General features: G+C 38.6%; 1 protein-coding gene across 1 annotated transcript in view; it reads right to left on the bottom strand.

Moving 5' to 3' along the window:
• TBC1D19 (TBC1 domain family member 19) overlaps positions 1 to 17038 on the bottom strand; it is a 116083-nt gene that overhangs the window by 17238 nt on the left and 81807 nt on the right. Inside the window, exons 14-15 of the mRNA XM_023515345.1 lie at positions 14921 to 14965; positions 535 to 567 (exon numbers count right to left, since the gene is read on the bottom strand). Of these exons, the coding sequence (XP_023371113.1) occupies positions 535 to 567; positions 14921 to 14965 (78 nt within the window). The remainder of the gene's footprint in view (positions 1 to 534; positions 568 to 14920; positions 14966 to 17038) is intronic.

Raw genomic sequence — 17038 nt, 5'->3', positions numbered from 1 at the left:
GGCCTTTTGGCTAAGATGAAGTGTAGAATTCTTTCTGATCTATTATTTTTTAAAAAGACTCTTAAAAGAAATAGGAAACAGAAATTTAAGCAATATGATTTTATACCTTTCAGAGCTAAATATTAATGTGCATCTCTAGTTTCCACTGGATTGAAAGACGGTACACCACAGAGCCTCTTTCACAGTATGTTCTAATTGGTCAAGAAATCATCACCTAAACAATTATGATGACCTTTTAGTTTCAAGTGGACATATAAAACAATACAAAATTCAATGTTTAAAAATGTTCATAATAACTTGTGGGTGATTTGACATAAGGTGTGATTTTTAAGTTTAATTTTCTAAGTGTAATAAAAACCTACGGAGGGCTAGTATGCATTTTAATTTATCTTTCTTTTATTACCATACTATAGCAAGGTAATAAAAACTATAGGAAAACAACAATTATTGCTATCAGTTATTTTTTAAAATATTCACAGATGACCCTGTATGTTTTTATTGTGTACAACATAGTGATTTTAACTCCCAACTTACCGTACATTGAAAATCCATGAAAAGGGATAACACCTAAAAAATAAAATAAGTATTTCTTATCAATAAGTAGTAGTATGGATTATTAGTAATATTAATGATTATTAGGAAAATTTTAAAGGATTAAAACTAAAAATAGAAAAAGTTTCTATTTTTGCTTCAACTTGGTTATGAATATCGGAAAGACTTAGTGATGGTAACCAATAAAAATAAATGTCTAATAAAAAAAATAATAAATAAATAAATAAATAAATAAAAAGAAAAAAAATAAATAAATGTCTGTCATACCTTTAGAAAAGCAAGCAAGAGGCTTTCAAATGTATATCCAGTTAACTTTATATTGATAATGATTAAAAAAAAACTTTGAATATATGTATATAAAAACAGAACGAAAATATAACAAGGTAGATCACAGAATTCAGAACTAATTATAACAGTCTCAGAAAGTCAAATAGATTATGTCCCTCCTAAAACAACTTCACGCTGTAGATCAGAATTTAATCTGTTCAAAGATTAAGTGAGCTTTTCAAGGCACTTCTTGAAAATATCACTTTCCAGAATATACCATGGGTGTTTATTACACTTACTAAAATTAATCATAGAACACGGCTTAGAAGAAATATTAGCAGGGATATAGTATAAATTCAGTATAATCTTTGACAAGAATTATATACAAATAAGCATCTATCTTTTTCAAAGAAATACTCAAACCCCAACTTGGTGTGCTAAACATTTTGTCACAGTCTAAAAAATTAGAGTTTGTATAGATGAGGTTCAAAACAGAAGTTCTATAATGTGTGCTATCATATAGTCAACAGTGTACAAAATCAGGGTGCAAACACACAGCAAAGCTGAGAGGTTTACTTTTTTGAAAAATAGTATAGAAATGCTTCATTCACTGGACAAGTTCAGAGGCAAAATCTTAGTAACTCAGTGTTGGCAGGGACTTTAGAGGTCATCTAGAGTAATTTCTAATAAACGATTAGTTCAATCTTAGTTTAAAACATATCCAGCAACAGGGGATGCATTAATTCTCAATGCAACCCATTACAATTTTGAACTGGTTTAATTTTAGAAGAGTTATTTTTCATACTGACTCAAACTGTGGCCCTATAATCCTTATTTATTAGTTCTGGTTCCAAACAAAAAGGTCACACAGAACAAGTCTAATTTATCTTCCATATAAAAACTTTCAGAAATACCACCATCAGGATTTTTTTTGCCTCAAGACTTTGTAAGTTCCTTTCATTGTTCGTTGGATGAAGTAGTCTTGAATAGCTCCCCTATTTCATTTTCCTCTGGACAAGCTACAGTTCACCACAGTCCTTGAAATGAGGTGGCAAAAACCTCTGAACATTTTTCTTCTCTTCACACCCCACAGCTAAGAGAGTGCACTTGGGTAGTTGTTTCTGGACCTAAGTAAAGGATTATATTTTTATCTGCATTACATTTCTTCTTTGGTGAAACATTCCAATTGGAGATAATCCTGGACTCTCCTTCTGTTACATAGTGCTGAATGTATCACCCATTCTTCCTGGTTCCACATTATTAAAAATTTTGGTGAGTATTCTATGTCCTCATCTAAAGCAAGATAAAAAGGCTAAATGAGAGAGGGCAGAAATTGTCACTAGACACCTCCTTCCACACTGATATCAATTTATTAATCAGCACCTTAATGAGGTAAGTTAACAGCATGGACTGGGTGTCAAACAGATTTGATTGGATTCATCTGGATCTGCCACTTTTAAGAGCTTTGTGAGCCTTTGGGTAAGTTTCTTAACTTCTCTAAGCTTTAGTTTCCTCATCTGTAAATCAGAGATAATGCTAGAACTTACACAGTATCATTAATGAGATAACAGTTATAGCTTCGACTACTTATTAATACATAAATACTATTATTGTCACCCACAAATTAGTTCATATTTCTTTGTTGTTTCTAGAAGCAGTTTTATCAAAAAGAGTATGAGGAAAATTAATTATTATTCTGAACTGGTACATCAGGCCAACCACCTTCAGAATTTTGTGCAGATCATCTTCAGCTTCACAAGCTGTAATTCTCAGGCTCACCCTTCTCCTTTTCCCCCTAGTCTTCTAGCACAGATTCGTGTGGCAACTTTGGCTGAATCATGTGTGCTATCCATCTTCTCATCCCCCTCTATCTGAGTAGCCACTCTGTTCTTTCGAAACATTCCCACCTTTCACGTATTTAACACTGAATTGCGGAACTCAGTCTGCCCTCACTAGGAGGCTGGTGCACTGACAGGAACTTTTCTCATTTGCCTGCTCTTTGTATTTCATCTAGAAGGAAGACAGGCCCCTTTTGGTTCTACCCAACATCTTCACCTGGGCTTCAAATCCTATTTCCTCTGACTTTCACTGTGGTTGGCAAGCGATAGTCAGGTCCACGATAGTCAGGTCCACGGCTTATGTGCTGCCTGGGAGCTAACAAAATGGCTTAATCAAAGATTATTTACAAAGAATAATATGGAGCAAGGATTGTTTGTTTTCAGCAAAACTTAAAACATTTACTCTCTGGCTGGTACCAGGAAAAGTTTGTCACTCCTATTTGGGCTCACACCCTGTGACTGATCCCCCTCCACCCTGGTTTGTGTGCAGCCTTCAGCAAGTATCAGCCTCTGCTTTCTGCCAGACACTCGTCTAAGAACTAGAGCTGCCTCTTTCTTAGGGCCAGAAAAATTAGAGTAAGAACAAGTGAATATATTTCAGACAGTGGTAAGTGCTACACAGGAAAATGAAGGCGGGAAGGAGGAAGGGGAGGACAAGGTGTGGGGAGGGCAGAGAAGGCCTCACTGATAAGAGCCAACAAAGCCAGGGCAGAGAACTACCAGAGAAGGGTGACCTCCAAGCTCTGAGCTTCACAGCAACTGTCAACCCCTTACAGGGCTGGATTACTGAGCACAGCTTGGTCTTAAGGTGGATAGTGGCGAGACACAGGCAAAGAGTGGGTAGGTCTTATCACAGTCTCTCCTATTTCACTGCATCCTTTCAGTGAAGGGTTTTTTTGTTTGTTTGTTTGTTTGTTTGAGGCAGAGCCTCAAGCTGTCCCCCCTGGGTAGAATGCTGTGGCATCACAGCTCACAGCAACCTCCACCTCCTGGGCTCAAGCGAGTCTCCTGCCTTAGCCTCCCAAGGAGCTGGGACCACAGGCACCCGCCACAATGCCTGGCTATTTTTTGGTTGCAGCTGTCACTGTTGTCTGGAGGGCCTGGGCTGGATTCGAAACCGCCACCTTAGGTGTATGTGGCTGGCGCCTTAGCTACTTTAGCCAGAGGCGCTGAGCCATTCAGTGAAGGATATTATAAACATCCTTACATCAGAGATAATAAGTTCATATTTGACAGGGTATGGTGACTCATGCCTGTGCTCTGGGAGGCCAAGGAGGGAGGACTATTTGAGCTCAGGTACCTGTCTCTACTAAAAATAGAAAAATAAGTCAGGTGTTGTGGTGGTTGCCTGTAGTCTCAGCTACTCAGGAGGCTGAGGGGAGAGGATCACTAGAAACCAGGAGTTTGAGTTTGCAGAGAGCTCCCATCATTGCTTTGATTGACTGAGGTACTAGTCCTTCTCCATGTGCCTAGACAATTTGGGCAATTTTGGCTCTACCACTTTCTCCTATCTACATTTAGGTAAGTTACTTTACTTGTTTCCTCTTACACTTAGATAGGGAGGCTTGAGCTGAGGGCCCCCTCTGGTCCTCCTCAGGCTGTGCTCTTTACCCACAGCCCATGCCTCTCCTTTGAGATCACAAATCAGGTATTCAGGACCCTAAAATTCTCCACCCTAAGCCAGCTTTTAGAGCCTGAATATTCTCTTTGATGTAAAGCCCCTTCCTGATAGATGTGCCTTAAGACAGAGAGGTGACCAAAGGGTGGCTCTTTGTGGAAAGCATGAACAGAGCCTAGACCCACAGGCTTAGCAAGTCCATGTGTACGTCCATGTAGTCTGCCCAAGGTGTAGGGCGGAGCCATGGATGAGAAGGGGGTGGGGATACCACAGGCCAGGGATGGCTGAGAAGTCTGAATTCTCCTGAATTTAAACCTGGCCTTCTAGATTATTATGAAGGCATATGTGTTAAGCCAAGAAAACAGAGTAGACTTTATCAGTTTCTTAGTCTAATTTATAGCTTTTAAATACTTAGACTTATGGTAGGTAGGATCCATTTGTACTCCTACCCTGGGCCCTGCAAAGGTTAGATGTAGGTATGTAGATGTTCGTGTGTAGATGAAGGCAGGTCTATCCTTAACCTTTGTGGGGCCCAGGGTAGGAGTACAAATGGAGGCCCACCTAGCATAGGCCTACCTACCACATTGGGGCAGTACCAATGAGGTGGTGAGGATTAAATATGATGATGGACGTAATGCGACTAGCACAGTAACTGAAACAAAGTCAGTACTTAACAAACACTGTATTCCTTCCCTACTATTTTGTAATTATTTTTTACTTTTTCTCTCCTAGAGGAATAAATCCTTTGATCATAGGAACTATGCCTTTTTTTTTTTTTAACAACATCTCTTTATAATCTTGCAGTTTTTGGCCAGGGCTGGGTTTGAACCCACCACCTCCGGCATATGGGGCCGGTGCCCTACTCCCTTGAGCCACAGGCGCCACCAGGAACTATGTCTTATTTATAGGTATATCTTTATCTCCAGAGACAAGTATAGCACTGAGAATATGAGAGGTACTCACTAAATGCTTTCAGAAGAAGGATATGAAGCTCTTGAGAATCCACCTCTACCATTTTTTAAACCTTTTATTTCTTTCCCTATTGCTATGCAAGTGAATTTAGGCTTTGATGAACTTTTACCTAGGGTTCTGCAAGAACCTGCTAATCTGTATCCCTTCCTCCAAACTCTTGGCTCTCAGTTGAACTTTCTAAATGGCTCACGTTATCTTCCAAAAATATTGATGAGATCATGAGAAAGGGCTCTACATCCACTGAGGGTTTTCCCAGTGGCTATTTATCCATCCACCAAAGAACTGCTTATCCAATTCATCAATATTTAAAAACCCACTCTGTAGCCTCTGGGGATATTAAAAGGCTTATGACATTGTCCCTGTATTTATGGAATTCACATTCTGGCCCTGTCTTCAAAGTGGAATTCAAGACGTTTGATGTGGCCTTAAACACTCATGATTCTGTCCTGCAACCTGAGCTATATCTGCCTCCACTCTGTCATACCATCCTGACTCTATCACCACACCAGATTATTTATCATCACCAGAACTCATCATTCTTTGGTAACTCTGAACTCGATAATTCTGTATCCTACTCAGCCACTGAAACCTTACCCAGGTCAGCTACAACCTCAGAGAAACATTTCCTGATCTTCTAATCATAATTAACACTCATTTTCCTGCATTCTCATGGCACTTTGTTCGTATTTCCAATACTATGATTTTACTATATTTTGTGATACAATCAGCTATTTACCTGATTGCTCCAGAGGACAGGAAATATGTTTTACCCATCTCTGTAATACAACTTACAGTGCCATCATCATAGTTGATGATGAATGCATGCTTGCTTGCTGAATGAATGAATGGATAGATGAATAAATGATGCATAGAGAAGCTATAAGAGAAATATTGGTCTCTAGTTAGGAGAAGGGAATTCCACTGTGGGCTTCAGACAAACCAGCTGGGTAACCTTAGGAAAAGCATCAAATCTCCTGAGATTCAGTAATCTTTCTGATATGTAAAGGGACTAAGATTGCCTCTGAAATATCACTGGACTCTAAAATTTGATATTAACAATTATGTGTGGAGTAAATATAGAAAAATGTATGAGACTTGAAGAAAACTGTATATATGAAGATTTTCCAAAAGCATGACTGTTAACCAACATAAAGGTCCTTTGCTTTCTAGAAGCCAGAAAAACTAAAAACCAGAGTGGAAGGTCAACATTCCCAATGATACTGGAGCCCCCAGCTCCAGTCTAGGCGCCTTCAGAAGAGCTGGAAGAACATCTTTCTTCAACTCCCCCTGCTCTATTCTTGGGCTGAGTCTCTTTTTCTTCTTGTGAACACCCATCTTTTTCTACCTTCACCCTCTGCTGTTGCATGTCATTTACTTTACTAATTACAGACTTTTAACAAATGATAAAAAAGTTTGTCTTTTCCAACTTTTCAACAGTAAATACGTTGACATGTGAAAGAAAAACTAAATAAGTTAATAAAAGGCATGTTTTCATGCCTTATGGAAGTATATATTATCTCTCTGTACATACTAAGTCTCAAAGCAAATTGCTATTTTATCAAACCCCATATTCCTCCTTCAAAAACACTTTGCCTTCCTCTGTTAAGCCACTACAGAAACATGTCAAGAAGTGGGTTAAGGCAGTCAGAAATTAAGCCCTTATTGTCATTATTTTCATCTTCTACTAATTTTTGTTAAGCATCTACTAAAGGCAAGAATGCTAAACTCAGGACAAGGCACTGTTAACAAGGGAGCTTACAATGGAGGAATTAGTGAACTGCCAAGCAGTGGAAAGGGATTCAAGTACCAAGATGTCTCATGTTAATCACACTTTCCCTGCATTTCTCCCAAGTTCTGAGATCTGCAGCTGCTCTCCACGTGGCCAGGTTGCAAGCCGTCTGCAGCAGGCACTGTATTTCACACTGTGCATGTCTTCAGCATCCAGCATAGCACCTTCTACAAGTGAGGTGCTCGATGTATGTCACTAATAACTGGAACTTGAGCATTCACAAATATAATAAAGCCTTGTAAATAAAATATTAAGGAACAGAATTAATTTATGAATAAGGAAGCAAGATGTAAGACAGGAGGCTCTCAATAACTCGGTGTGGAAAGAATAAATGACCACTGAAGCCACACAGATATGAATTCGAATCCTGTGGGACTCTGGGCATCTTACCAGCCCTCACTGAATCTCTATTTTCATTTCTGAAAACAGAGATAAACAGGATCAACTTCACTGTGTTGCCCCAAAGCAGAAATGTATTTAAAGCGCACCAGCATGGTGTTTAGTCCCCAGCAGATGCTCAATAACCCGAAGCAATTTTATACTTTCAGAAGATGAGTACCGCATTTAGGTATCAGCTTAAACCTAAGAAAATCTTTTTTTGTCAGTATTAGGTAAGGGTACACTTCAGCTTAGCCAAGATTAGCCAGGGCTTATAGCTCCAAAAAAGGCTACACAGTCTACTTTGTTGAAGAAGGGCACAGTCAAGTTCTGGCAAGCGAAAGCAGGCGGCATAAGAAGCAGTGAAGGATCCATTAGCACTGTAGGGTGCACACCACCTAGAGTATTTCTTTGATCTTAGGTTGTCATATTGTTGGCTAGTTTTCCAAAATCCCTTCCTTTGCCTCTCATCACTTCAGCCTTTTGACGGTCAAGTTTCATTCACTTGGCTACCTCCCAAGACTGTGCTTCAGCAGGCCTCGGGATGCTTGGGACACATCTCATATCTGACCTTAGCGTTCTACAAGTCTGTTACGGGTATTTTTTTTTGGATTCCAGACTTCTCTTATGCACCTGAAGAAAGTCCAAAGTATTAACTGCCCATTATATTCAATATGAATCACTTTATAAAGTGATGATTTAACAGGGCTTTGAAAAAGTTCAGAGTGGTAAACACTGTCAACAAAAATAAATCGAACCAGATGAGCTATAAATAGCAAATATGACTCAGAAAATACCCCAAATATTAACATGCTTTGTACTTATTAAATGTTTCCCCTTCATTTCCTCACTGTCTCTATGAATACTTAGTATTTATAGTTGTACCATAACTCTACATCTGAATCACTTCAACTTCACCCCAGTTGAAAGCAAACTTTTGCACTCTTTCATTTGGGATTACTTAGCACCGTTTATTTAATTCATCTGTTGAAATAGTTATTTCCTCTGTTTATTTTCGTTCCACATATAGTCTACAGGTCAGTAAGGGTAGAGATTAGGACAACGATTAAATTGTTTTCTAGCTATTCCATTATATTTCCAATATGAACTTCAGACTTATGACTTTGTTATTTTATTTCAGTAGTTAAAATTTCTCAAAACATCTGAACATAACCATATTTAGATATATATCTAAAAATAATACTTTAAATTTTTAATGAGATTTTCAATTTATGTCTAAAGTCACACTTCAGGTGAATTTTGGAATATGAGATGTTTTAAGTTTGCTTAATGTAGATGACAACATACACTGTTATTTATCAACTTGACACCTGCAGAAAGATTTAAGGTGATCTATTTTCACTATTTCTTCTAAGTGCCTTTCCTACTTTTTGCTGTAAGGGGCTGTCCTATGCACTGTAGGACGTTTATCAGCAGCCCTCCTCCTGGTTGTGACAACCAAAAATATCTTTAGATATTGCCAAATGTTCTCTGGGGTATATGCGTGTGTGTGTGTTGTGGGAACTGCTCTTGGTTGAGAATCACTATGATAGAACTTTGAATTCTCCTACCCCATGTTCATAAGCAATTAATTATTTTCTTCTGTCTTGTAAGTAACACAGATTAGCAAATTATGGTGGGTGCTTACACTTATTAAGCCTCTGCCACATCTATAGGTATTTTTTCCCTAGGTCTGGTCACCTTGCTTCTGTTCTTATTTCTCTGTACTCTCTGTTCATTCCCTCATTCATTCAACAATGTTTACTGAGCACAGACTTTATGTCATGGATGATTCTAGGACTAGATATACTGGTCATCAAAACTATGAAGGTCCTTGTTCTCTTGGAGCTTACATTCTAGTAACACCTGTATGCTACACAGCAGTCAGGACAGGCCTTTAGAAGCCTGGAATTAGTCAGGAATTGGAAGGGAGATGTTACTGAGAAAAGCGGAGCAGGGAACACCCAAACTTCATCCCTCCACTAAAGCAATAGTTAGGCTGGCAAGAACTGTTAGATCAACTATTATGAACTCTAACAAAAAACCACTTACAATAAGCAGGAGAATTCTTAATGAAGAAGGAATTTTGGTAGAGAGCAGTACGGGAGTATTCTCATTTACCTGCCTACCATCCCTACTCCCCAGCTTGGCAAGAGCCATAAAGACGGTGGCCATCAGGAAACTGTGATTGTGTGTCCTGATCTACCTCGTAGCTACCGGAGGGACTGGCTCAGCAGCCTGCCTTTGTTTCATTCGCCTGGTCTCAGACCTATCTTAGGATTACAGTGGCCTGTCAGGAGGCATTTGTCAAAGGCATTTAAAGGGAAATATAAACTAGCTGCAATCATCTGTGAGAAGGAATAAAGGATGGAGCAAATAGATTGAAAAGCCTAGGACACAAAAGGCTGGAAAAGGAGCTACAGCAGGGCATAAGGACTAACAAGCATCCGTGCAGACAGAGAAACCTAAAAGAGACCTGAGAGGCCCACAGGCTTTCACCTCTGACCGACTTTTAGGCTCTGTACAACACAGGCCTGTAAATGACTTGGCTAAGCCCAGAAGGAATAGCCCGACATCCTGACCATCTGCAAAGACTGGGGGAGCGTTTTAGTTCTTTAATTTTAATTTTTGGTTCCAGATATTTAAGAAAATCTCTGTTAATCACTAGCCAACCATTAAGCTAATGGAACAAAGGCTTCTGTAGGCACACAAGACTAAGAATATGATCTTTATAAAAACAGTTTAGAAAATCACTAAAGAGATATACAACTATAATCCACAACAAGCAACAATAACTAACTCTGGAGAAGGAGGAGAATCTGATTTCCAGAGATACCACATTATAATACTCTAGCTATCCAATTTTTTACAATGAAAAATATTACTGGGCATGCAAAAGAAATAAGAGAATACAGCTCATTCATAGAAAAACAGAAATTAATAGAAACTTTCCCTGAAGAAGCCCAGACATCGGACTTACTAGATAAGACTTTTATTATTATTATTATTATTTTACAGAAAGAGTCTTGCTCTGTGGAGTGTAATGGCATGATGACAAGTCACTGCAGCATCGAACTCAGGGGCTCAAGTGATCCTCTGGCCTTAGCCTCCTGAGTAGCTGGGGCTATAGGAATATGCCAGCATACTCAGCTAATTTTTAAATTTTTTTATAGAGACAGGGTCTCACTATGTTGCCCAGGCTGGTCTCAAAGTGATCCTCCGGCCTCAGCTTCCCAAAGTGCTGGGATTATAGGTGGGAACCACTGTGCCCAGCCTAGACAATTCCACATCCACTGTTTTTCCTAAGTGACCTGGTCCCTGTCTACCACTTTTACCACACCACGTATCAGCCTATGCTTTGCTCACCATTGCCAGTCACAGCTTGGTTCTTCAGACCATCACGCTTGTTTCTGCCTTTGGCCTTCACAAGGCTGTGCACTCCCTCTGGAATGCTCTTCTCCCATTTCATTGCACAGCTCACTCCACATATTCTGGTCTCCTGATACTCTATCTCCTCACAGGCACCTTTCCTGACTACTTTTTCTGAGACAGCCACACTTATCCCAACTCACTACAATTTCTGTTCCCTTCCCTTGTTCACTGTATCACTCTCTGAAGTACTTTCCATTATTTACCTGTTTATTTGTTATATGTCTCTCTTACTAGAAAGTAAGCTCCTTGGCGGCAGGTATTTTTTTTGTGTTGCATACTGTGGATCAACCATCTAAAAGAGCGAGCCACAGCAGGGCAAAGAAATGAATAAAGACAATTTATAGATGTTGCACGAAGAAGGAAACCATAAAAAGCTTATCAAATTTCTGTGAGAAATCTTCCTCAGCTCAGAAACTTTGCTGACCAGCTGTCTAAAGAGCCTACTAGAGAAAGACTGTCTACTGATGATGCCCCAAAGGAAGAGGGAGAGCAGAATGCCCGCTGCCACCATGGCCTGGCATTTCCACCCTAGGGAAGGTGATCGTACATGTGTGGGGGGAGTTTGAGAAAACTGCTGCCCCCATAAGAACTGATCTGGGCAGAGACCAAGTGAGCTGTGGGCAAATCTCTCCAGTGATTCCCCCAAGACCAAGAAAGCCAGGCCAAGTTTGGTGGTAGTACTGGTTGAGGTATCTTTGAGATTTTAAAGTAATATTATCTTTGCCAAGCTTCAAAACAGGGAAGGTGATATAAAAATGTTGCTTCGTAATGCCTTGGGGGAAAGTAAAGGGTCAGCAGACTGACCAGACTTTGTCCTCCTTGCTTTTGCAACTTCAGAATCACTGTCCAGAGAAAAAGAGTCCTCCTTAATTCTGGTAAGTTCTAAAACAAACTGAGTGCTGAAATGATTCTATAGAATTAAGTTTATCAACAGCTCATCTCATTAAGGATTAAACTATTATTTTTCTGGATGAAAATCTTTCTAGAATCTGTTATATACATCTTTTACTTTCTCAATATATTAACTACTTATCTTTCTTCTAGAAGATACTCTAATGAGCACAGTACCGTTTTCTGAGGCAGCAGGACACATGGGTAAGAATCCTGCTTCTGAAGCCAGACGGCTTGGGTTCAGAGCTGGGCTTTGCCTCTGACTAGCTGGGCAGGTTAACAATTTGTGCCTCAGTTTCTTTATCTTTAAATCTTAGTACCTACCTCGTAGGGTTCCTGTAAGGACTCATCAGTTAACACAGGTAATGTGGTTAACACACTGCCTGATACATAAGACTGCTCAGACTGTTAAGTTGCTGCTGCTACAACTACTGTTTATTATGAAAACAACATTTTTAGTGTCTTAAGCTCATTTTAAAGATCTTAAATTATAATATGCTAATTATACCTTTTTAAAGGAATATAGTGATTGGCTTTTACATAAAATGTTCCCAGAATGATTCACTGGAACGCTCTTATACGCTATTTTATAGCTTTTATAATTTCCCTGCGAAGTCTCTGGTTTTTACTTATCATGGTTATTGGCAATTTTTCCTATCTGTATCAGCCTCTTTCTGTTCTTCTATTTTTGTAGGGGGGGGATAAAAAAAGAATAAAGTGAATTTTTAGACATATGTGTTAAGAGAAAATATGTTCTAAACTACGTTGAAAAAACTATCCTGTGAATACAGAGAAGGCGCTTGAATCCACGGGGAGCTCTTTTGGCTATTCAGAGGAATTTTATTTTTTTCTTACTTCCTATTTCTCAGATAAATATAAAAAATTGTCCAAAAAATTAGGTTTCTGGGGAAGACAAATGTAACAGTGGTTCTAATTAGGAAGCTTCTAATGGTAAAATTAGGAAGCTTCTAATTTAGTTCAAGTAAACACTCTAAACACTCATTACACTCCTAGTACATGCTACACATGTATACTGGGGGAATGAAAATGATTATATGGTCCCGAACCTCAAGAAGGCTGAAATTTAGAGAAGATAAAAATATCAAGATAATCTACTTAGAGATGCCAAAGTTTTTCACACTAGGTCTTACAGTAGTCGAGAGCAGTGATTTTTAACCAATGTGCTGTGGCACACTGGTGTGCTGTGAGATCTTAGGCATGCTATGAATATTTTTAAAGATCATTAATTGAATTATTCTGAAAAGAAGTTCAAAGCACAATAAGTATATTCTCTTTTTGTACTCTTTTTGATCCACATACTTGAAGAGTACCATGGAAGTTTAATATCAGTTCAAGTGTGCCATGAGATAAAAAAAGGTTGAAAAAACACTGCTCTAGAGGAAGAGCCTTACATTCAGGGAAAACAGCCTAAACTGAACCTTGAGGACATTCAGGTGAAGACAGGTTGGATGGGTTACTGTAGGCACAGGAGCAGGTGAGGCAATGAGAGGCAGGAAGCAGCAGAGTGCTCTTGTGAGAGACCGTAGCTGTGTGTGAAGAATAAACAGTTTGATACGACTGAGATAGAAAAAGATGACGGGAAAGAGTGAGCAATGAAGCCCAGAAGCAGACTATACAGGGTCAGGCTCCAGAGCTCCTCACGTGCCATGCTGAGAAGCTTGAATATTACTTGTTAAGAGATGGTGAGCCATTAAGAAAACATTGAGTAAAATGGCAATTTTCAGATTTTCATTTTAAATGTATAACTCAGCAGGGTAAAAGGCAGAGCAAAACTAGACAAGACTGGGGGAAGAGAGACCAGACGGAGGGTAGTTAATAAGCTAAAGACAGTAAGGCCTGAAAGAGGGCCAGGCGGCAGTGATGGTGAAAAAGAGAGGTTCCCAGATGCACTTGGAAGACGCCATTGGAAGACCCTGGAGACTTATTAGATAAGCTGGGTGCAAGACCTGGAGAAACATAGGATGACTATCACGTTTAAGGCCTTGAATTACTGGGTAGATGATAATACGATTAACTGACCGAGTTGGAGTTGCTGCATCTTAAATTTAGTTTTGCTTCATTTTTCTTTTCTTTTGGGGGTAGGCACAGGAAGATAAAATAGTAAGTTCAGGTTGGGATGTTTGAAATAATTATGGGAAAAGTCAGATATACATTTTATAGAGTAATTAACAAACCAATGAAATCATGAAAGTAGACGGAAGCCCCTAGCAAAAAGTGTGAAAAAACAAGAGCAGCAGAACACAGGTAAGACGCTTAATGAGAGACAGGGGCAGACGGCCTGGAAAAGAGACTGAGTCACAAGTGGAGAGGCACAGGGAGACAGTGGTACCTGAGAGCCAAAGCCAAGTGTGAGTTTCAGACAGCGATCGATCCTGTTTAACACACTCAACATTTTCACGTTTTCTGTGGATTCACTATATGTCAGGCACTGTGCTGTATCACATACCGTACCTCATTCAACTTATTATCCACATGCTACAGATGATGAATCTGAAGTTCGGAGAAGTCATGTAACTTACCCCAGGTCACAGGGTGAGCTGACAGAACTGGGATCTGAACCCAGGTCTGCTGCATTACAAAGCCCACGTTCTTAACTCTGCTGGAGTAAAAGAACTTCTTCAGGATGCAACTTAGTATTATGATAATAAGGACTGCTACATATTGCTTTTCCAAGAAGCATATATTAAAAAACTATCCAATAAATCTCAAAGGAATATTTAAGGTATAACGAAGTCATTATATATTTGATCACTTTATATCATCGAAATCTTTTTATTTCATAAATACCTTAATGCTCAAAGTATGAGAACAATAAAATGCAGCACAAGGCAATCCCCTCCATGACTAGAGCACTGCTCCAATAAAGCCAAAAAGAAGGTTCTAGTCGGAGTAGTTAATGTCCTCAAGTGGCCTAAACTTAAGACACCCAAGCCTACCCAGCTTTCTCACAAATTTACTTATAGTCCCAAGAAGAACCAGAGAGGGTATGTATAGTTTAGGATAAAACCAGCACAGAAGTCGGGAAATTCATTGAAGTATACGTTCTATGGAAGTTTACTCTAGATAAGTGATTATGAGTTTAAAGATAGAGAGTCACATTCCTGTTATAAAAGTTGTAATTTTCCTATTTCCCACTAGAGGAAGCAATAGCATCACTCTTACCATTTGGTGGGTAAAAGACAGCATATTCTTCCAGTCCTAGTTTTCCTATAACAGAAAAGCAGACAGTTTTTATGATTAAGTAAAATAAATTCTTTAAAAACTAATTTATTCTGTGAACTAAGAATTAGTATAACTTTCAAAACCACTATAAACCAATCTTATTTCATTTCACAATATGAAATTAATTTGAAAATTTACTATCTAATCTTTTGATATTAGCCAACCTTTTCACCAATTAAAGTGAACAATATACACTTAAGGAGTTTATAGGAAGGACGGAAGTTATAGTTTATAGTTAAAGGAAGTGGTACAAAATATTCAGTAGAATAAATGCTACTGAGCTCCTTAAGTACTTAAGAGAAATACCTGTTTATAATCACAGAATCATTTTGCTAATATAAATAATTCTAATACATTCACTAAAGCAAGTTCCAAGCCTTCACATGCGCATTGGTTTACATTTTTATAGACTGTGCTGATAAGTTGAAAATTAAATGTCTTTAACTACATGACAGTCATATGTTATGAATCCCAAATATAATCTGAGGTGGGGCTAAATATTTGAAATCTGTTTTATCCCAGAAAAGTAAAGTATATGTAGTGTAATCAAATGCTTAACAGCATTTTAAAAAGTAGCTTTCCAGGAGGGAGGGGAGAATAGGGAGGGAGATTACCATGCTCTCACCTGGTGGGCACAAGGTAAGGGTAAGTGGCATACCTCCTGGGATCAGGACGTAACTGACCTGACCTAATAAGCACAAACACTGTAACCTAATTGTTTGTACCCTCACATTAATCTGAAAATTTAAAAAAGTGCCTTTCCCTCAGAACTTTTAAGGTCTTAGTTTTTCCCCCCATTTTCCCCTGAATATCTTTAGATAGTTTTTATCTAGACAGTTATTAGAATACCTGTGAGTCTCTAGATAAGTCTCATGCCTTCTTGAACTGGGCTTTAAAAATAACATCTTTAATTAAATATATATATTGCATATATATATGTATTATATGTGTGTATGTGTATTTCCATATATATACTGCCATTTATATGTTCTTGTTGGGGGTGGTGACAGAGAGGACATGAAGAATGAGAATGAGCAGTTCAGGTTAGGGTACCAACAATAAGCACTGATCTTGTGAGGAGAGAGTGGAATAATAGAACATGATAGATTGATTAAAATTGAGTACTGGACTAGGTGCTGAGGGATGAACAGAATAAATATAAGATCTAGTCCCTCAACCATGTGGCTCATAGTTCAGACAAAATCATGAAATATTTACATTTACTAACTTTTCTAGCTCAGGTATGTTTACTAACCTTTCTAGCTCAGGCTTTACGTTTTTGAGACACTGTCTTAAAGAAAAAAAGAAAGAAAGAAAGAAATTCAGAGGATAGGAGGAAAATTAATGGTAGCTGACAGCTTGGTGAACAAGGGGAAGAACAGGTTAGTTCTTCAAGGAACTAAGGGACTATATGGAGGCTGAAATGATTATGGAGTCTGTGGAATAATCAGGAAAGCAATGTTACTTAGGTTAAGACAGGAGCAACTGATTGAGGGCCTTCAAACCCTGGCTGAGTTTAGAAGTGATCCCCATTAGATACTAAGTTCCACAATCAGTTTTCAGGAGATGATGTTAAAGAAACAAACAAAAGATTCTCATAAATTCAATTTAGAAGCAATGCAACTTAAAGTTGGGAAGAGCCTGACTCCACGCAGGTTATGTGGCCTGTCCTAGGGCAGGGGTTGGAGCAATCAGGCAGATAGGTCAGACATATAGGAAATATAGGATCTTTCTTCATGGAAACGGCAGAAGCAGCATACAGAATGCAGTCTGAGCTTTCAGCGCGGGGTATTCACATAATAAAAAAGAGAAGGTGGGTAGAGCTTTCACTTAAAGTTAGTTCCGTTTTCAGGTGATGGCAGCGTATTGAAATAGTCACATCTTATAGGCAGCTAGTGAAACACAGAAAAAAACACTAAAATAGAAACAGAGCTAACAGCATATATCAAAAATTTAAGGGTGTGGAACAGTTTGAGATAAAAAATATAGAAAAGTAATAAAAAAAAGTAGAAAAGAAAATCCAAGTGGCAAAGTCATAGTTTAAAGAAAAGTCAACAG

The sequence above is a fragment of the Otolemur garnettii genome, unplaced genomic scaffold (genome assembly GCF_000181295.1).
Source record: "Otolemur garnettii isolate 467f Iridium unplaced genomic scaffold, OtoGar3 scaffold00069, whole genome shotgun sequence".
Taxonomy (NCBI): Eukaryota; Metazoa; Chordata; class Mammalia; order Primates; family Galagidae; genus Otolemur; species Otolemur garnettii.
Note: the sequence above shows the minus strand (reverse complement) of the source record. Positions and strands in the feature narration are given on the sequence as shown.